General features: G+C 35.3%; 1 protein-coding gene and 1 long non-coding RNA gene across 27 annotated transcripts in view; one reads left to right on the top strand and one right to left on the bottom strand.

The window, feature by feature from the left end:
* Positions 1-22,474, bottom strand: part of Dlg1 (discs large 1) — a 502,336-nt gene that overhangs the window by 108,725 nt on the left and 371,137 nt on the right. For 25 of the 26 annotated variants that reach the window (XM_070304049.1, XM_070304045.1, XM_070304048.1 and 22 more), the window contains one exon: positions 19,798-19,833. In XM_070304049.1, the coding sequence (XP_070160150.1) occupies positions 19,798-19,833 (36 nt within the window). Of the gene's footprint in view, positions 1-6,816; positions 7,014-11,677; positions 12,532-19,797; positions 19,834-22,474 lie in introns of those variants that run through there. The other variant, XM_070304060.1, reaches the window with a different exon arrangement.
* On the top strand, positions 12,907-15,021 carry LOC138937626 (uncharacterized). Its single transcript, XR_011447542.1, has 4 exons — positions 12,907-13,036; positions 14,067-14,210; positions 14,556-14,840; positions 14,984-15,021. It is a non-coding gene; the product is annotated as an uncharacterized lncRNA (long non-coding RNA).

Raw genomic sequence — 22,474 nt, forward strand, 5'->3', positions numbered from 1 at the left:
ATCATTTATGTAAAACTTTTTACATTTCAATATAACTACTAATTAAATCAAATTTCAATTTAACTATTAATTAAATTAAATCATTAAAAATAATGACAATGTTTTTTGGGAGTAGATTAAAAAAATTTTCATTGTGTATTATATTGTATTAGAGTAAATGTTACAGATTTTATGCACTGATGATCCATGCTTGAACAATATGTAGAGATATACTACGATTTAAACACAATTCGGTAAATCTTAAAAATTGCACAAACTTTTAGTTACCGATTATTCTTCTGTTACATAAATTTTACATTTATAATGCAGGATTTAAAAAAAATCTGCACATATTAAACTGTACGAAAGCTCTTTTTAAGACCGTCAGAGTTACAAAAGGAAGTCACTTTATTTTGCGACAGAAACAATGGAGTCCGCTTCGGAGTCTGTCCGCAAAATCCGTCTAACGTTTTCCCTGGGGGGGAAAAGAGGTTTTTGCCGAGGTTATTTTTTCGAGCAATGGGTTCATATTTCTGGTGATTCTAAAGCCGCCGGTGACTAGATTACGCGCGTTAAGACCGGGAAACTCATCGGAGACCGAAAATGGACAGTTTGAACGAATGTCGGGGCTTTCGATGTCGAACGAAAGCACCGACAAGTGCGGCGGCTTAGCGGAGCCGACCCTTTTCATCCGCGTTTACTATTCCGGACTTGAAGCTCCCGACTCGACCGTGTAGAGTTGTTCGTTCGCAACACACAATGAGGTCTGCAAGTCCGATATGATCTACAGAATGACCGCGATTAACGAGTGCATGCGGTACGGCTCGGTGTTATATACGTGCGATTTAATCGCGACATCGATAAAGTGTCACCCTCGCGCTTTCCTATGTATTGGTAGTGTATTAAAACTATTATTCTGTTATTTTCTTTTATTATTCCACTCGTATCACGGATTGTGCATATTATATATACATATATACACCAGATATATTCTTTGTCATTTTTCCATTACTTTCGGTGGATTTAAATTGATAATTATATATAAAACTCTGTATGGGGATCGTAATCTATTTTTCAAAATTTGCGAATTAAATGTGAGAGAAATTGGAGTTTTATTGAAATTGATTTCGGTTTAATATCAATTAAACGATATTTTTCTCTTTTATTTACGTGCTCAAAATCTAATCCACTTAAAATCGCGAATAATAAAATTATAATTTTTTAGATATCGATATATAAATCTATAAAATAAACGTATATAATGATTACATATATGCAAGTATTATAAAATATGTGAAATATATGATATAAAATATAGACACTTAAAAAAAATGGCACAATTTCTCTTTCGAATCTCTCTGTGCATTCGATTATAAAGACTTAAATGCGTCATCGTGAAGGGGAGCAAGAAAGGGAAATAAAAGCGATCGAAGCAAGTTGGCGAGTTTTCGAACACGGAAAGTTCCGACGATCAAAGATAAAGGTCCCGAGTGCATTCTGCGATATCGTGAGAGACGTAAACGTGTACGAGGGAAGAGAGGAAGAGAGAGGGGAGCGTCGTGTCTGACACAAAATGTATGGCGGAAGCAGCCTACCGTGAAACACTCCATTCAATGGCGTTTGGGTATTCTCGGTTGCGGGGGTGTCGGCGGTGAACAAGTTACGCGACTCAACATTCAGCGTGTGGCATACTTTAAAAGAGGTTTTTGTTGGGCAACCCTTTGTTCGATCCTCGCATAAAAAAAAAAAGAAAAAAAAAGAAAAGAAACTATTCCACAAACGAAAAGCTGTCCCCGACAGTGACGGTATGGTAATCAACCGTTATTGTACTTGATACATAAATAAATCGTGTAATTACTCGTTTAAATCAAATTTTGCAACTCGGTGGGAAGCAAAATGTCAATAAACTCAGTATTAAACGCGTGTTAATGTGTAATTCGCCAAAGTTAGAGACTCCATCGTAACATCTTAGTTTCATCTAAAGTCCTGTTTCTATTACAATTAGCTCTGTTACATCGAAATTAGAACTAAATTACGATCCGATTAGCTCCCTTCGAATTTCCAATTGAGTCTCAAATAGACTCCTCTTTCTCTATGAGAAAATACGCGCTTAAAAAATATATCACGTAAAAATATCGATCGTTATATTCAGTAATGGAGACACTTTATTATCGCGTACTATAAAACAGACGAATGTTTAATTAACATTAAAAACAATCGCAATTCATTTTACACATTAATACATACATACGCGTACATACGGAATATTATAATTATACATAATTATAAAGCGTTCGAAAAAAGTTAACGCAATATCAACTTGACATTAAATTACTTAAATTATATTACCGCAAATATAAACGAGTAATTAATGTTAAAAAAATACAAGAAAACTAACAAAATTAATAAATTGTTCATCTCATAGTTGCTTCGCTGTCATCTGATAACCTTTTGAGCCTCTTTCTCTTGCCTGTTTTATTCTTTGGTGCTTCTTCTTGGCACTTACACGACATTTACTCACAAAAATACGATTAATTACAATCGCGTAATCATTAGAATACGATGATCCCCTGGCACTTTACATAACACGTCCGATATATTTTCTAGTATCTTGTCACGATCGTGTTTCGAGAGATAATGATACACGGAACGTCACATACCATTACCTTTCCATTCGAGTAGCATCGCAAGAATGACAACAAAAAGTAACCGAATGTAAACAACAGCGTATTGTATGTACATATCTCTCGAAATACAATCGTGACAAATATTAGAAAATACTAACCGCGATTATTTTCTATGATTATTAACGATTAATAAATTCCATTATTGTTCCATAAATATCTATCTTCAATTTTAATTCCATAAATATCTATTTTCAATTTTAACTTGCATAAAATTTTTATTTGTCATAATGAAAGATAGTAAATTTACTGTAAAATACAGGGGGATATTATTGGCAACAGAAATATGGTGCGTGAATTCGGTTTTGTTATTTTTTAAATGCCAAATGAATCGTGTAATTGTTTGATTTTTGCATTCTCTCGTCGCAATATAAAAGTATACATTGTGTAACGTGTCGAAAAAGATATGTATAGTGATCATTGTATTCTTACGATTAGCGCGTGTACCATTGTAATTAATGCGCGTTATTGCAAGTGCCATGTAATATATAAGAACTTTATTGTTTTATATTATTGATTATTTTTGAAATTAATTGCTCGCTTATCTTTCGCGATAACATAGTTTATTCTTATAGCGATATAAGCGTTGAAGTTTTCGATTATTTTTTAAACTTATTTTTCGCCAGCAATAAATTCAAAATTTCGAAAACTATCAGTTTTACGCAAAAAATTTATGCAACATAAATGATGTATTTTTACAAGAACTACAACTTTTATTTGAATTATTGTCTTCTTACATCAATATATATCGAAATAATATCTAAAAAGTTAATTTTTTCAGTTTTTTTTTTTGAGTTTTGACCTTGAAAATGACCTTGTCGCAAATTTTCATTATCATATTCGTAATCAGCGTTCAAAAATACAAAAATAGTGTAGTTTCAAAAAAAATCGGAGGGTTCACCTATTCGGAACTCCACCCTAATTATAAATATTACTTCTCAAAAACATTAAAATATACAAAACATGCCAGATTCGATGTTTTGATTCGATTCCGATCTTTCTTTGATGCTTCAGGAAAATTGTACGAATTACAGAGTAATATGCAAATAGGACTGACATGCCAATATGAATAATGTTTACGGAGAGAGACGAATAATTGACAATAAAGTAATTTTCACTATAGTAATAACGTTCGAAGGATCGATAATAATATCGGTCGTGGAAATGATCTTTTAGCGCGCATTATCAGTGCTCCGTGCATGATTCGTTGACTCGCTCTCGCTCCATTTCACTCATCATTTTATCGTAAATCGTAATTTAATCCTGACGCAACAGCGAATCGTCTGGCAGCTGATAGAAAATCAAACGATCCGCTTAGAGATGTCGCGTAAGCGTTCGTGGACAAGTCATTTTACGCAAACAACGATACAGCATATGGTATATGCACGCACGTGCGTATGTGTATGTGGGTGAATATCGGCTTACGAACATCGCGTGTCTCGAAATGCAGCGTCGAGCGTTTGTTGGCTTACGGTGCGGTGGTTTGCGAGACTCGGGAGAGTCTCGCGTTGACTTAGGCTTGACTTAGGATTCTCAAAGCGGCTTGGACGGTGTCGGGATCGGGCGCCAATGTAAACTACACTGTGCGCCGCTCGATAAAGCCAATTAACGAGCCACGAATTTTCCTAAGAATGATAGATTGCCGTGTCTCTCGCAGAGGCGTAGATCCGAAAGTAAAAAGACACGATCCATTGTGTATTACGTGAAAAAGAATTAATGACTAGTCAATGACTCGTCGATATCGTTTCTATTTATTGATATTATTATATCTGAATTATCCGATAATTATTGTTCGATTATACAGAGATATCCGGCTTTTAATATCAAAACAGTCAAATTTATTGAACTCCACAATTTTGTTTGTCAATTTTAAATCAAATCTAGATTATTCATTATGAGGATAGAAATAAAAAAAAAAAAATAATTGCGAGATATATCAGAATTTATTAAAATTGAATGAAAAATATCAGAGATCGAGATAAATTCGATTCTTTTAATATCCGTATTATTCGAATATAATTTCCTCATATTTGAAGTTAAATAATCACAAAACATATAATTAGAATATTAAGTAATACGAATATTTCGCATTGTCTAATTAATACTTTTTATTAAAAACTCATTTTCGCATATTAAAAAACATTATTATATGTTAATATTAAAAGTCTTTTTTTAATTTAATAATGATATCGATATTCAATGGGTATTTTATTAAAAAATTTCCTAGTTCACGATGATATAGGATAATCTACTATCCGTAGATAAGAAACACGACTTTACGTTCGTCTTTTTCCGTTCGAAGTTACTCCTTAACAGTGGAAAAGTCGACAGGTGTTTCTACGGTCTTGTTTATGTTCCGCGGCTTCTCTTTTATTCCCGCTTCCCTCTGCTCTCTCCTTTCATATCCCCCTCCTCCATCCCTGCATTCACGATGCGAATTCGACACGCTCTTATCGCATGAAGCCAGCGAGAAAAATGTTTCTGCCATTTTCCTCGCTCGCGTCTCTTCGAACTTCGTCGCGACGACGGCCTTTTCCTTCTCTAACTGTTTTTGCGGACTGTTTTTCCTTTTAACGCGTTGCTACTCTCCGTTTTTCCCCTGTCCGCAAAGCTTTTCTGCGACATTTCGTTTCGCGGCGCAATCGTATTCCAGAGAAAAATGTAATAAATGGCTTCTATTCGTTAACTGTCATAAAGCAGGGTAGGACGAAAACTTTGTCTACATCAATAAAAAAAAATGTGAATAAAAAAAGAGATATCTCTCTCTCTCTTTTTTATACAATTTCCAACGACAATAGAAGAATTAAACTGATGCAAATTCAATAACATTTGCCCGTATTTGCGCAAATATTATTTTTGCATTATTATCGAGAGAATTATTACGTGATATACATGCAAATATTCGATTAATTTATGTTTAATACGCTTCATTTCAATAATGCGCTAGCATTCGTTAATTTATACCGTCATATATTACGCAACAAAAACAACAGATACATTGTACAAACAACTCAAGTATTCATAAATCCACACTTCGACACGAAATTATTCAGCTTATAGTGTATTCATATTGAGAGAGCTATCTTGCCATTCGATTCAATTTAGGCAACTAATTAACTCAGTATCCTGTACTGCATATAATCGATACCGCCTCCGTTTTACGAGGAGTGCGCGCGCTATTGTTCTTATAAATCGAACAATCGCAGAGGATATAGATAATAAAGATAATAATACTTTTTTAACATCCATTATTATAATATCCAGCCTTAAATAATCTCTTCCAAAACTTATTAAATTAAATTTATTGTGTCAAATTTAAAGAGAATTACTTGAAAAATTAAAGTTTTATATTATATTAATAAAATTATAATTTGAAAGTTTTGTATAAATAATGGGCGTGTTAAAAGATATTCTAATTTCAAGATACTTTAATTTATCGTACTAAAAAATTGGAAATTATAATAAATCATTACTAAAAAAGTTATCTGTTATTTCGACAAATGATACCGATAAATAAATTTTGATAAATCACATTATTTAATAGAATGTAAGAAAGATTACGCACGCGGCAAGAACAGTATACCAAATAAATTATGTCCAACGCACTTTCTGGTTAGTTAGATTTGTAATTGTGCCTTGAACAGACACAGAATACTTTCGAGAAAAATCTTCAAGCTGAAACACGTGAGTGGCAAATACGAGATCGCGGTATATTTATAAATTCGTTCTTATCTAAAGAATCTGTGATAGAATGCAATTTAATATTATATTATTTTAAAGAGAAAGAGAGAAAGTGAAAGAGATTAAAAGGGGTGTTATTTTCAATAGATCGTGAAAGATATATCTTTATTAGGAAAGAAATCAAAACTAATTAAAATTTTACTGGATTTCTAATAGCTACTTTATGCTTGATAAAATGTCGATTTAGATGCCTAGACTTCACGTTAATATAGAATTAATTTTATAACTTGATTTTTTTGTCTTTTCAAAAACGCTTTTTTTTTTTTTTTTTTTTTTTTTTTAATAATTAATCTATGTAGCTTGGGCAGACAAATATTTTTGGCCACGACAACTCGCGATGACCGTTGAATTAAAATTAGACAAAAAATCGCTATCGAGATGTGAAAGTTCGTTTCAGTAAGAGATGACTCACCGTGTCGAGATTGAATAGGCTCGAAACCTTCTTCAGAAAGCCGTCCTGCGACTTCTTCTTTCTTCTAGTAGTCATCCTACTGTTGCGCTATTGCAGATCCAGAGAGAGCGCTGCTCTATTAATCCAATTAATCCCGCCGCTCAAATCGCACCGAGGCACATCATATCTTTTTTATTCTTCTCACAAAACGCATGAAGCTACACAGCGGCGCACAAGGTAGGTGAACGATCAACGTTATGAATAATGTTTGTAGTTTCGCGGACGTGCGTGCGGAGGACACGCGAAATTTATATCCATTTGATTTCTCGTAATTTACGATCGCACATAAATTTCGATTTAACTATTTATATTGATTCATATGGAGAAGAAAAAAAAAATTTATTTTATTCATTCGCTGAAGTTGCATTTATCAAACTATTATATTAAACATGGTACAGGAAATTTTTCATTTTTAATCTTGATGAATTAATTATAATTTTTTTTTATGTATATATATATATATTACAAAAAATTCTGTATTATTTTCATTTTGTGAAATTTTCTTCGCAAATTATAATGACGTTTAAAACGTTTTCACCTTTCGCCAATTAATTTTCATTGAAATATATATTATTACATTCTATTGTATTTTATTAGCGCACACATATATTTGGTTTAATATTAAAGAATACTACATCAGGCTTCTTAAAAGTCGAAGACTCCTCCCGCGTACAGCGGTGTCGAAACGACTTGTGCGCAGTGAAACGGTACACGCGATACTATCTACTCGTATTTCAGATCCCGAGTCCCGTCAAATGTCGTTTCAGCAGATGGATATTAATCGTTATACGTTATATCTCGCAGGGGTCGAAGAAGAAGGGATAGAGTCGAGACAAAAGACTCACGTCTGACTCACTTTCGCATCTCTAATTGCCTTCAGGTGGCAGGGCAAAGTATCGAACATTTTAGCAATCGTAATGTAAAAAAAAAAATGGGACACATCTGCTGAAATTCTTGTAATTCTGTTCGATATCGCGTACTCTTCCCGACAAATTCTCATGGACTATTGTTTGTTGGCGCACACTTTAACGTTGTTGAAAATCAATGACTCATATTGTGATTAACTCGGTTATGTAAATAGATCCAGCAAAGGGTATAACTTTTCCATACGGCATATTTATTAAAGTTCTCTCTCTCTCTCTCTCGATGCGCGATAAACGAAAAAATATACCTTATGCATGTGCGCGTAATGTATCGTACGAGCTCTGCGAGAGGTGACCCAATTGATAAATCTCAGGGACACATCGCTCCGCTTCGAAGAATTAATCTGAATAGCAGACGTGAAATTATTTTACTACGCTCTACGATTACCTGGCGATTCGTCGGCTGCTCGATTATCGCGTGTTACGGTATTGCGTGTCACGTAATAAAAAATTAAAACGGAAACGCAGAGATGTGTTTCTCTTATATTCATAAAATAAAATACTGGTTTCGCCAAATCAAAATGCTTACGCTGAGAAACAAGATTAATAAATGATTTTAATTAATTCCCCAATTTCAATTTTAAACCCCATACTATTGTATATCTGTTAAAAATCAGCACCGTTAAAAAAAAACAAAAAAACAGCAACTCATTTTTATATACGTTTCGCCTTGATTTTATAATTACTACAATTTAAATGCAGATGAAAATGCATTCATGAAGCTGGCGCGTGTTGCAACGAGAGATGACTGACAATGAGTTTTGCAGAGCGTACGAACAAAGGTTAGTGCGACAACGTTCTGATGAAAAAAAAATTTTCTCTGATTTGACTTGGGCGATATTTAAAATGATTGATCGGTGAAAGCTACGAATAGTCATCGATGCGTTTCTCAATAACAGAAGAAAAGACGTTTATAGATAATAATGTAATGAAATATCAGATGACAATTATGAAATATCGACAAAATGTTATAATAATTGAATCAACTATTTAAAAAAAAAAAAAAAAAAAAAATGATATAAACAAAAATTAAAAATTTAAAAACTTCGTCCATACAAAAGATTGCAAAATTTCAAATAGACTTGGTTAAAAAATGCCACGAGAAACAAATGTGTTAGCAATCTACAAGAGAGAACACTCGGTTAAAATGATTTAGTATCATATAACGTGAAAAACTTGTGACACACACACACACACACCGAGTTTCAAAGCGACGTATTTATCGCCAACGAAAATGTTCGATCGATCGAAAAAATGATTATATCTCGATATCCCTAGATTCTCGAATAGCTACCTCGTATTATGCAACGCGTATTGTCACGCTCTTGTAGAATATTCTCGTCTCCCTCAAGGAAACGCTCTAATACGTCATGTGTTCTTAGAAAAATCAATGCAACTACGTATCTTAACTACGACTACGGCTATTTCAGATCATTAGCGATAGATTTCTTCTTCGTAAGAAATAAAAATAATAAAAGGCATTTCAACATAAAGGCGCGTTAATTAATAATTACCAATATCCGTCATTATTACACTTGGAACTGATATTTTTCTAATCCCTAACCGCGAAACTTTCTATACGCTATTACATTAATCGTCAAATTGAAGACACGGACTAAAAACCGTATACGACCTTCCTCGTAAAACGCAACCGTTTTTCTAACGGTTTCGAAACATCGCGTATGTGACGGAGCACGCGCGTCCTCGTGCGCGCGCTGGATATCGTAAACAGGTTGTCTATCCGTCTCGCTCCGATGCACGAGATGCGTATTCCCGTCGAGGCGACGAATAGCGGTCGGCCCGCATAGGAAAACCCCACGATATATAATATATGGCGGCTTCCATTTCCACGTGGACGTCCCACGCGAGCGCTACGCGTTTCCCACGACACGCTCCGACGAGGAGAGCAACGTTACCAGTGTTCTCGATAGCGGGATACTTATGCAAATTATTCGATATGAAATGTGGTCTTTACAATGATTTTAATTATCTCTTTTTAGAGAAATAAAATATATACACAATCGAAACAATTTTCAGTATTTTTATACTTCGCAGAAGAGAAAAATCATTTTTATAATATATGTACAGGGTGTCCCATTTTAATCTTCTCAGGCAAATATCTCAAAAACCAAGCCCGGAAGAGAAAAATGTTTCAGACAAAAGTTGTTTGGTTTCGAGGGGACCATAAGATGGTGACAATGATTTGACCTTGGAAAATCATTCGAAGGTTATGTGATGGTCAACTTTAAAATCTTAAATGGAAACCCCCATTTTTTATTTAGTATTCTTGTAGCTGACATCGAGAGCTTTCCAAAACACTATAATAAAGTATTTTTTTATTAAGTACTTTTTGAGTTATTTTATATTTTAATCTGACATATTTTGATATAAAAAATTAAATATCTCGTAAAATATTTAGTTTTTGGTAATCTTACCGTAATACTTCTATGTACAGAATAATGAGACAAATCAATTAGTATAAAAAAAAAATTGTTTTTAAGAAAATTATTTACAATGTATTTTTTAAAACAATTATTTGTTTTTTTGGCAAAAATTAATTTGTCTCATTATTCTGTACATAAAAGTATTACGGTAAGATTATCGAAAACTGAATATTTTACGAAATATTTTATTTTTTATATCAAAATATGTCAGATTAAAATATAAAATAACTCAAAAAGTACTTAATGAAAAAATACCTTATTATAGTGTTTTGGAAAGCTCTCGATGTCAGCTACAAGAATACTAAATAAAAAATGGGGGTTTCCATTTAAGATTTTAAAGTTGACCTTCACATGATCTTCGAATGATTTTCCAAGGTCAAACCAATGGTACCATCTTATGGCCCCCTCGAAACCAAACAACTTTTGTCTGAAACATTTTTCTCTTCCGGGCTTGGTTTTTGAGATATTTGCCTGAGGAGATTAAAATGGGACACCCTGTATATATATATGTTCGTATATTATTTTTGTTCAAATTTTCAGCTTAATTCTAATAATTTTTATCATTTTTCGTTTTACAACACGCACTATATTTTTTATGCTTTACTTCTTACACACTTTTGTGGCAAATTTATACGTAAAGAAAAATCATGAGTCATGATTTTCATTAACAAAACATGTAGTGTTTAAAAATCATGACGTTAAAAATTTTTTCCAATTTTAAATATGCGTATACAAAAATAATTAATCTTTGGAAAAAAAAGGAAAAAGTGTGTAATATACAGGAATAGTTTGTTGAATTATAATTACAACATTAGTGACGGGAAATGGGGACAGTTAATTTTACAGTAATTAAAGAAATTGGAAAACAAAAATAAAGCAATAAGTAAAAAGGAGAGATCCTGTTCAAATTAGTAACAATGATGCAACTTCAGCATTCCTTTGTCTAAAAAATGTAATTACCCTCTTAAAATAAAAAACATTACCTTATGCGAATAGAATATTTTATGAGGGAGGAAAATTCATTTACAACGCTATCTTTTTAAATATATTCTACAGAGAGGACACACAATTATATAAAATTCAATTCTTCAATAAACAATAATTATGGACGCGCTATCTCAATGTGTATTATCTACGCAATCTATGCAGAAATTATTTTCAATACATATATAGAAAAGATTTTCACGCATCAATTTACTCGTATATTTCAACCGGCAATAAAAGGATCATTCAATAATTAGAAAACGAGTTAAATCAACTTTTTAACAAAAATTTATCATTTGAAGGTTATCATTATTCGCACGGTAGTAGATCCTTTTTTAGAATGTTAAAAACTAATGTGAAAATGTGCGTAGCTAGTGATAACGCGTCGAGGAATAATTGCGCGTGTCCGCCGCAAAATCGCAAAACCACAGCGAAATCGGCGAAGCCGATATAAACTCTCCCGCGTTCTACCTGATAATTTTTTCTCAGGAGGCCACGGTGTGAAACGCGACGGGCGACGGTGGCGGTGCCCGGCGTCCGGACGGCGTCGGGGATCACCGAGCGTCGATCCGTTCCTGTTGCACATACGAGCCTCGCATTCCACGACGACGACGAGCGCGCACGAGCACCGGTAACACACGTACGCATACGACGACGCGCAAACGCACGCGGGCGCGCACAGGTGCGCGTACATTTAACACGCACACGAGCGAAAGCGCGAGCAGACGCGCGCGCGCGCACTGAAAACAGGTTGCACTTAATCCCGAGTGTGTTATATTCTCACGGCACGACGCGACGCCGAGTGAAACGGAACGCTCGTCGAATTTGCGCGCGACGATCTTTTACACAAATCTCGCGCCTTCTCGTTCACCTTCGTCTCTCGCTCTTGCCGAGCCTCTCGCTCTTCCTCTATCTCTCACCTTGATCGCATTCCAAATCACTCGTGCTCCGAGAAGCTACGTGAGAAACGGCCGAGATGAAGATTGGTCGTCGATCACCGCCGGTCGGTAGAGGTTAGGACGCTCCTGTCGTCTCGTTCTCTCTCTCTCTCTCTCTCTCTCTCTCTCTCTCTTTCTCTTCTTTCCGTCTCCTACGATACTAGCGGTGGAGTTACGGCGGCGGATACGAGCGACTTCACGTAATCGCCAAGGCGAGCACTCGCGATTCTCGCATTGGCACTCGACGATAATCGATGATGCGAAAGCGACGCGAACTGGTACGAGGCGTCCCGTCGCGATCCTCGGAGAGGAGAAACGGTTGCGGCGGAGCGCTCGTTCGTCGGTCGCGTACTCGAGTCCGATCGCTCACGATAGACGACGGGGCCTCTTCGCTGTTGACGTCATCGGCCGACCGAACACCGGCGTGAAGCTCGCGCTGCGTGCACGAGAGTGAGCCGAACGTCGACGGAATCGAACGAACTTGCACGGAAATTGCGGTTTTAACGCAGGACCGTTCGCATCGGTGCCTTCGGTGAAACTTTATGAAAGAATAACGTAATTTTAAGAGAAAAAGAATGAGATAAATTCAAAAATAATGTAAACATTACTTATATTTCTGTATCCTTCTTTTCAAATTTGCATAATCTCTTTGTGTTATATATTACAAAGGGGAGTACAATATTGAGAAGAATCTTCCGAGAAAAGAATAAGTATTTGTCTAAAAAATTCAAGAATAAATATATCCAATATAAAAAGCTATTTTGTACGTGATAGTTATTTAGGATTTATATTTGCATCTACAGAATTTTATCTATAGATCCATTCGACACAGAGCGATCTGTCAAACGAGGCTATTGAACGAGAACAAATGTGGGCGGAATACACGCGATGGGTGAGTCAGAGCGCTTATAAAGATTCTCATGTTTCCCTTCATATCTCCTTGATATCTTCTCTCATCTCTTTATTATTCCCGAGATCTTTAATAATTTCTTAATGCTTAACATTAGATTTTATTTCAGTTTATTCGAGTATGATTAATCTCAAATTTCCTTACCTATATTACCTTATTCTTTATTATAGTTTTTCCATTTCGATTTTAGATCAGCAAAAGTTGAAACTCTCTTGACAAAACCTTTCTAAAGGACCGACATCGGTACTATCGGTGCGTCTGTCAATCTCCGCCTGGTAAACTCGATCCGACCATCTCGCGAAAAAAACAAAACAGAGAGCTTCCTTCTTCAAAGGGCGCGATCGCGTACACCTTCGTTCCTGGCGATTCTAGCTCGTCGTGTGTAGTACGCGCGCGAGACACCGCGAGAACGGGCAATCGAAAGAGTTATAAACCGTGCTGAAAACGTTGACCGTGACTTCTCCTCGGGTTCGTGCGAGGTCGATCGTGAGAGAGAGCCGATCAGCCGACAGGACGTTTCACGCTTTGGTTTCATCGGCCGCCTCCGGGAATCGCGACTTTTTTGCACGTGGAATTCGAGGCATGAATCCCCTCCCCTCCCCCCTCCGCCCCCCCCCCCCCGCCATACGGATAATTCCATTCTTGTCAACGGATATTTTTCATGCATTCTTTCCCCCTTTCCCTTTTGCGCCCGTGAAAATGACGTATCGTATTGCAAGGACATCGATTCACGGCCAGATAAAATCTTTATCACAAGTTTTCCATGTCCGATTGGATAATTTCTCCTCTATACTTATCCTCGTTTCACTCGCGTTTATTTTACTTATATTTTTATTTTATATTCGAACGAATCAAAATTATACACGTCGCGCATGTGTTTGCAGTAAAATGGAACTAAATGAATACAAAACTCGAATTGTGATTCCTTCAAGCTATAAAAGCACGCGTATGTAAACGCGATTGGCGAATAGATGAGATTCTTTTATTGCTGATCTTTTATGAAACTCCGCAGGAAAAAAAGTAACAAATATACCTCGTGACTCGAGTCGACAGCCAACCGTATCGTCAACAACAGAAACCAGTTTTTTACCCAGGGTCACAGGGCATTCAAATTCAACGAATCCGCTAAAATGCACAAACGTCACATTTTTCGCAGGTAATGAGCGAGCAGTTTAAACGCAATGAAAATCGAAGCGTGATAAATCTCTTTTATTTTTTTTAATAATTATTTCATTTTTAAAATGGTACGAAAACGCACATATTGATATAATTTAATAACTAAAAGAACAGAAAATACGTTACACGTAGAAAAAAGAAATAATTTTAATTTAAATATTTTCTAAACAATCTTTCAAATTAATTTAAATAGTTTGCAATTATTTAAATATGTATATGCTTTCTATGTGTCAATAATATCGGATTGTGTCCTAACATGAGCAAATTCTAGAGAAAGCCAATGTAACAGACGGTGTATCGCGAAATAATGGAGCTCTTAATTCAGATTGCAATTTACATTCCGGAATTCACCGAGAGCATCGATGGAACCGAGACGAGTTTGCGTTGTCGCGCTTGTTTGAGTGGTCCTTTGAAGGCCGATCTTGACGAAAATTTCGTCAGTCATGGGAAATTCAACAGCGAGAGCGACTGACGTTATACTGGCGAATAACGTGAAATTGAGGACAGGCGTTGCGTTGTGTTCGGCCAATTAAGGTGAAAGGGTTGTGTCCGGTTGACCTTTGATCAAATTTCGTATAACAGCCGCACAAAATTGCCTGGAAGATCTTTCGTAAGTTTCAGTTACTCTTCAGATGCTTTAATCTTTTTTTTTTTTGTTATCGATCGTAGAAAAAAATAAATAATACAATGAAACGCGCCATATGTTAAAAATATTTTCATCAGCGATGTTGAAAATAATATATATCTTTCAAGCAATAACGGAACGAGAAATAGTGTAAAAATGTCAGCTGATATTTATATCTACGACTTGAAGTTTTAATCTAGAACTTTCGTAAGTATTTTATACCGAAAGAAAAAATAATTTCTTATCGTAACATTTATTTATAAATTTATTTTATTCTTGTCCAGTTAGAAATTTAATAATACATCTTATATCGTTAGAGTTTAAAATTATCTAAATTTTTAATCTTTATCACATATAATTGTTGCGTAAAAGAGAAATAACATTGTCAAATAAAACCACAAGTGACACCTGTAAGAAATTTACGATCCATACGTGTGCGCGCTCGACTGATAAAATAGGGATGATCGATTCTACCGGATGGCAAGAGAGAGTATGAAAGAGTGACGCAATAAAGTGCGTTGTGCAGGAATTAATTGGAATTATTTCGAAATCTACGAATTAATCACGAAACGCGCACAATTTTACATGAATCGGCAAAGCCGAGTTTCGTGTCGGTAAAATCACGATGTTTACTTTGACACGCGGCGATACGTCTGCATTATTCATGCATCGCGGGATTTAGCGGCACTCGAAATACAACAATACCTTTGTCAACGCATTACGTCGTCACGACTACGTGTGATGATACTGATGTTTAATTAATATACAATATCTTGCGCAATTAGAAACAATTTAGATTAAAGCGATTGCAATCAGCGGATGGCGAAGTATGTCGATTTGCATCTCGTTGAAATACTGATTAATACGTATTATGTATTTGTGTGTGTACGTGGATTAAACATATTAAAATTATCAGCACGAACTCCTTATAAATTTAAGGAAAACAGAAAAAAAAAGAACACGATACACGTTAAACTATAATTTTTAAAGGATGGTTACGTGTGAGGAAAGAAAAAGTGCGAAAAGGGGAAAAATGAGTAGAAAATTATGTAATTGATATATTTTATATATACGTCTACTACTTTAATATGTCAACCAATTGATATATTTTAAAATTTTTTTGAATAAACAAGTGATATATTTTTCCAACTTTTCCATTTATTTCCTGAGACAAAACTGTCGTGCTTTTCCGAAGAGACTGCGCGACATAATTAGCACGTGTGTTGCGGACGGTGTCCTGTTCTCTTTTGTTTTTTGTAGAGATTCATGTACTCCGCCTGGTCTCGATGGTCCCGGCATGATCCCTCGCGGTCCTGATAATGAGAGAGAAAAAAAAGAAAACCAAAAAGAGAAAGGCTTAGACTGCTAACGATCCTACCCCGTTTTATTCGCATTTCGTAACGCGACCCTCGTCGTGGAAAACGCAGAAGAATGAAGTAAAGCGGAGACAAAAGAAAAACAAGAAGGAAATTATACTGTCAGATTGAAGCTCCCTGTTAACGAACGTATGGCGGAAATGCTATTAGCAATGCGAAAGAAGTAGTTTCCCAATCGAAGCAAAGCCGTTTCGCGAAATGTCCCGATTGAAACTTATGTCAACAATAGTTTCGCGTCGCGCAATCACCATCATGTAAATAGATAAAACCGAAATCCTGTTTACAGTTGTCGTCATCGTCTGTCGTGTAGCAAAATTCCCCGACAATAAGCCAGTGGCGATAATGTGATTCGAGAAAAGCGAGAGAAAAAGCTTCGAAGGAGGGCTTGGCTCGTGGGAAAACAAAGAGGACTCGGAAGAAGGGACGGTCCCTTTGAGAGACCTTCCACAAAGCGGAGAGTTGTGTAGGGTTAAAAGAAGGGAGAGTAAGCGAGAATTGGCAGACGAGATGAAGTCGATGTACGACAACAAAGGACGTGGGCGATGCGCTTTGTACTTCCGGAAAAGAGAATAGAATTGGATGACGCGGCGGATGACGCGTATTGTGGATATCCGAAACAGAAAGCGGACGGTCGAAGGAGAGTACTCTCTTTCTCTTCTCCGAAGAGGCCATTGAAAAACAACACGGTTTGCCAGAGTGCAAGGGCTCACCTATAGCGGGAACTCATCGAGCGAGATTCAATTTTACGTACCGCGTCCAAAGCAAAATTATATCTACATTTACGGCACTGAATTTCGACGCTGCAAATAGATAAGATTTTCATCCAACGAGACTCCATATTTATTGTTTCTCTTTCCATTTTATTTGCCTAATTTTCATGTTTATATTCATTACAATTACATTGCAAATTATAATATTAATTTTTTTTTCATTTAATTTTTGAGAAATTAGAACTCTGCTATTATATGATATTATAAATACGTATATGTTTTCTTAAAGCTAAAATCTTAAAGCATAAAAATCTATCAATCACTTATCGAAACTCGAGAAATTTTGTAGCGGCGGAATTCTATAAAGATTACCCGACGAATTCGGCGTGCGACAATCGCGATATAGTATCCTGAATATTCCTTAATGCCGAAGCATCGGCGGCATAAGACACAACCGATGCACCAAGATAGATGCGATTAAACGCCACACTAAATCACATTCAACGCCGCGCTATTGTTAAGTATCTCTGCCCTCAGATTTCTCTCCAAGGGCATTTCGCAGACTATATTGTATTATCAGAGGGATGCCTCGTAGCCTCCCAGCAATGCGCCTGATATGCCTCGGCGATTCAATTATAGCATTCGTTTCTATATCATACCGTGAATAATATAAGCAATAAATCATAAATTGTTGATATTTACAATGATAGAAATCATAATGAGAGAAACATTATTTTCCAATATTTTTCGTTTGGCTTCATTAGAAACAAGATAAATAAAAATATATTTTACAAATTATCAAATAGCCTGCATACAGGGTGTCCCATTTTAAAGGGCCCACTCAAATGTCTCAGAAACACTGCGTTAAATCGAAAAATGTTTCCAACAAAAGTTGTGTGGCTTCAAGGGGGCCATAAGATGGTGACAATGATTTGACCTTGGAAAATCATTTGAACGTCATGTGAAGGTCAACTTTAAAATCTTAAATGGAAATCCACATTTTTCATTTAGTATTCTTGTAGCATATGTCGAGATCTTTCCAAAACACTATAATAAAGTATTTTTTCATTAAGTACTTTTTGAGTTTTTTTATATTTTAATCTGACATATTTTGATATAAAAAATAAAATATTTCGTAAAATATTCAGTTTTCGATCATTTTACCGTAATACTTTTATGTACAGAATAACGAGACAAATCAATTAGCATAAAAAAATAATTGTTTTTAAGAAAATTATTTACAATGTATTTTTTTAAATAATTTTTTTTTTTTTTGACACTAATTGATTTGTCTCATTATTCTGTACATAAAAGTATTACGGTAAGATTATTGAAAACTGAATATTTTACAAAATATTTTATTTTTTATATCAAAATATGTCAGATTAAAATATAAAATAACTCAAAAAGTACTTAATGAAAAAATACTTTATTATAGTGTTTTGGAAAGCTCTCGAGATAAGCTACAAGAATACTAAATAAAAAATGGGGGTTTCTATTTAAGATTTTAAAGTTGACCTTCACATGATCTTCAAATGATTTTCCAAGGTCAAGTCATTGTCACCATCTTATGGCCCCCTTGAAGCCGCACAACTTTTGTTCGAAACATTTTTCGATTTAACGCAGTCTTTCTGAGATATTTGAGTGGATCCTTTAAAATGGGACACCCTGTATAATAAATGTATCGTAATAGAATGCGTATTTAGTTCTTTCTCTCGCATATGTTCCAACATGACGGTATAAAATCAAAAACATATTTTGCATATTATCAAATAACCTGTACACAATAAAGATATCACAATAGAATGCGTATTAAATTTTCCTCGCATGTTGAAATTCGATACATTATTACCACGTTTAATCAAGCGATCGCGAGTCAGATATCTCTATGTAATAAGAAATTAATTAATCGGCATCCTCGCTCGTATTTGCGAGTGTATTGTATGAAGAAATTCAATGGGCGAGCAGAGGAGCGTCAGCAGCAGCTGCGTTGTCGGCGTGCAGTTTCGATCGAAAATCGATCATTGGTATCGATGGACGCCTGATCTTTTCTCTCTCTCTCTCTCTCTCTCTCTCTCTCTCTATCTATCTTTCGATTCGACAAATATTTTCGCAAGTCGCGCCGCGACGTCATTAAACAGCTGCGCCCTTAATAACGGCGCGCGATACAGCTCACGTTGTATAACCGTGTAACCAAAGTACGATATAAGAGCTCTGAGAGAGGATCGCCTGCGTCACTGTTATGCAAATCGCTTTTCTCCTCTCCTGGCCCCTTCTCTCTTCTCTCATATGTCTATATAGCTATTTGCGACTATAATTATTCGCGCGTTTTACACGTTCAAATTTATTTAAATCAGGTAATTATTTGTAATGTTAATTTATCAGTTGCAAATTTGATTTTGCATATTCGATAGCCAACGATAAATCGTGAAATAGAAAATTACAAGGAACTATGTACGATGACAGATCTAGATGTAAAATAAACCTCATATTCTTTACTTTTTAAGATTTTTATCGAAATTGGTAAAATCTTCCACACACATGTGCAAATTTAGATAAATAATCCGAATTTTATCTCGAGACAAAATTAAATATGCGTTGATTCTGACGCATCTTTATATCTGGATGTAACGCAGGAAAAAATGCGCAAGATTAGCACATCGGCATGCAAATTGCAAAAGAATTTCACAGAGTCATAGCGTGCTTTTCCGAAAGAAGTAAGCAAAACGCGATCGATGGGAATACAGTACGTGTGAAAAAGCGACGTAAAGATGGTTTTGACGGGAAAGAAAAGCTGACAGGTGTTAATACAAATCGTACTCTCGCAAGCGATTTTCCCAAGCTTTGAACGCTTACCTGGTCACTATCGTGTCCCTGCCAACTGTCGTGACTCTGTAACAAAAAAAGGGTATACGGTTAGAAATATCATTATCGATGGGGACTTGCAAAATAATGTTCAATGTGTCTAGATTATAACTGCATATATTATTATATTATTATTATAACAGAATTTGTAATATTATATTATACAATGAAATACATTCATGTAATTTTACTTTGTAGGTATTATCATTATTAGTATTAATAAAGAATAATTATTTTAATTTCCTTTCTAAACAAAAAGATTTGCATTTCTTGTATATTCAAGTATAAAAAAAGAAAATTTATATTTTTTTCGCTATAATTAAATTTTATTACATTGATATATTAAGAGAGAAAATCTTGATTTTTTAATCGTCAAATAAATTTATTCTTATCAAAAATTGAAAATTTAATAAACCATAAAATAATAATATCATATTAATTGAATAATATTATAATAAGATTAATATTTAGTAATAAAAAAGTAGTTTCGGGAATCTTATATTCATATGTTATAGATATAGATCAACGTAGTTTCAATATCATCAGCTGCTTGCGCATCGGTCGATGAGCGACAAACTTTTATTTCATTTTTATGAAAGATTGTGTAAATTGTAGATTCGTTATCTTAAAATAGATAGACTATAAAATAAATTAGGTCGAATAAACTTCTTTTTTTTTAAATAATGATTTTCTTGTCGCTATGATTATTTTTTGATATATTTACAATATTATAAGAGATATATTGACGTAATTTAAAATATTAGAAATTTGCGTTAAAAATCTACGTTTTACGATGTATCGTCGCGAAATTCACCAACGAGCAAAACGAGCGACAGAAATTGCGTGAAAATACCCCGTGACAGAGTACAAATTTCTTGTTTATTGAATATTAAAAGCAGGAAATGTTGTCGTGAACCAAACACGGTGACGCAGTTCAATTTTCCACTCTACTGATCTACGACGAATCACGGCAACATTGAGATTTATTTCTCGAAACTCCGATGACGGTTCCACTCGCTTGCGCGATCGCGCCAACGGAGAATCGCGAGGAAAACGGCAGATTGGCAAACGTTTCCCCCCCCCCCCCCCAGTGAAATACGCGTCGTTTCCCAATGAGATACGTATCGTCAAATGTGCGATATGATGTTAATGAATTTCACGATAAATCTGCAATATTTCGTTGATTGAAGAAAAAAAAAAAAACTTTAGTTTCGTACACAGAAAAAGATCAATCGCGTCTGTTGTTTGTTGTAATTCTCGGTCGCGTGAGCTATGGAAGAGAGAAAATTTCATCTGGAATATTTTCCCTTCTCGCTATTTACGCAACTTACGTCGCCATTTCCAATGTCGTAATGAGAACAGTGTGGTTTATTAAATCAATATAAACAATATTTCCCGCGTTTGCAGTGCGCGAGAGTTCGTACGTTATTTTTATTGCAGCTAACGCATTCGATCGTGCCGTAAAAATCTCCATTACTGACGCGGTATATTCTCGTTGAATTCTAGTAGAGCGAACATGTTTATCGAGAATGATAGTTGAAAACTGCACCTGTTTTTCAACGCGACCCATAACGGTTCCAATCTCTTTCTCTCTCTCTCTCTCTCTCCGGCTCGCATAGAGATATTACTTTTCGATTTACGAAAATGATGTAAACATTACAGTACTATAGTTCCATTAATTGCAAATGCAAATAACTAATGATTATTTTATGGGATATAATGTACGATACAGATCCCCCTCTTTTCTGTACAAAATACAACAAGTACCTAAGAAAAATTATTTTTTTATTTTTCGCAACTTTCATATAAATACGAAATAGAGCGACATAAATACAATATAAAATAAAATATCTCCTCTGTACGGTAGAAAGAAATCTTTTTCCAACTTATTTTTATTATGAAGATGTCATGTAACGGACGAACGGATATTTGCAATGCGAAAAAGTTTTACAAATCAATTTTCCAGAGACTACGCGGTGTGATTTTGAACGAGTGGCTCGCGGAACGATTTCGCGCCGACGCTCTGACGCCGCGGTTCATTAAATCGATGTAAATATGAGGGAGTGTATAGACAGCTGTATTTTATCGGACGTGAAGATCGGAATCGGTGTCGCGGTCGGAAATATAGGCGGCGGTCGGTCGGTGGTTAATGTTCGGGCCGCCTTGTTAGATTTACGATAGCAATATAGGAAGCAACGTTGAAACGTGTCCTGTGTATTCTGAGTTAACGTCTATTACGATGCGCATTCGATATACACGCCGCGGAAATTTATGGAAATCGGACCAGTCGCGCATTCCCCCAGTAAGCATACATTCGCTTTTTTAATATCAAAATTTCTTTTCGTACGAAAATATACCAGCCGCCGGGCTCGTTGCTGGCGAGATTAATTGTATCACTTTGGAATTTTATCTTCGCGCGATAGGCAGCTACTCGCAACAACGAGGGATCGATATATGCGTATTGGGAAATATTACATGACATACACGGGATGACTCGATATGCGCGAGAAATTTTTCAGCACTGTACTCTCTCCGTCTTTTTTTTTTTGCAATAAACGTTGGTATTTAAAAATATTATACAACGTCCAATTATATATCAATAATGAAATATTACAATATTTTAGTATAATATACGATAATATAGTACATATTATACAAAGTTGGAGAT

The sequence above is a fragment of the Polyergus mexicanus genome, unplaced genomic scaffold (assembly GCF_030449975.1).
Source record: "Polyergus mexicanus isolate NDT 795.1 unplaced genomic scaffold, iyPolMexi1.0 SCAF_11, whole genome shotgun sequence".
In the NCBI taxonomy this organism is placed as follows: Eukaryota; Metazoa; Arthropoda; class Insecta; order Hymenoptera; family Formicidae; genus Polyergus; species Polyergus mexicanus.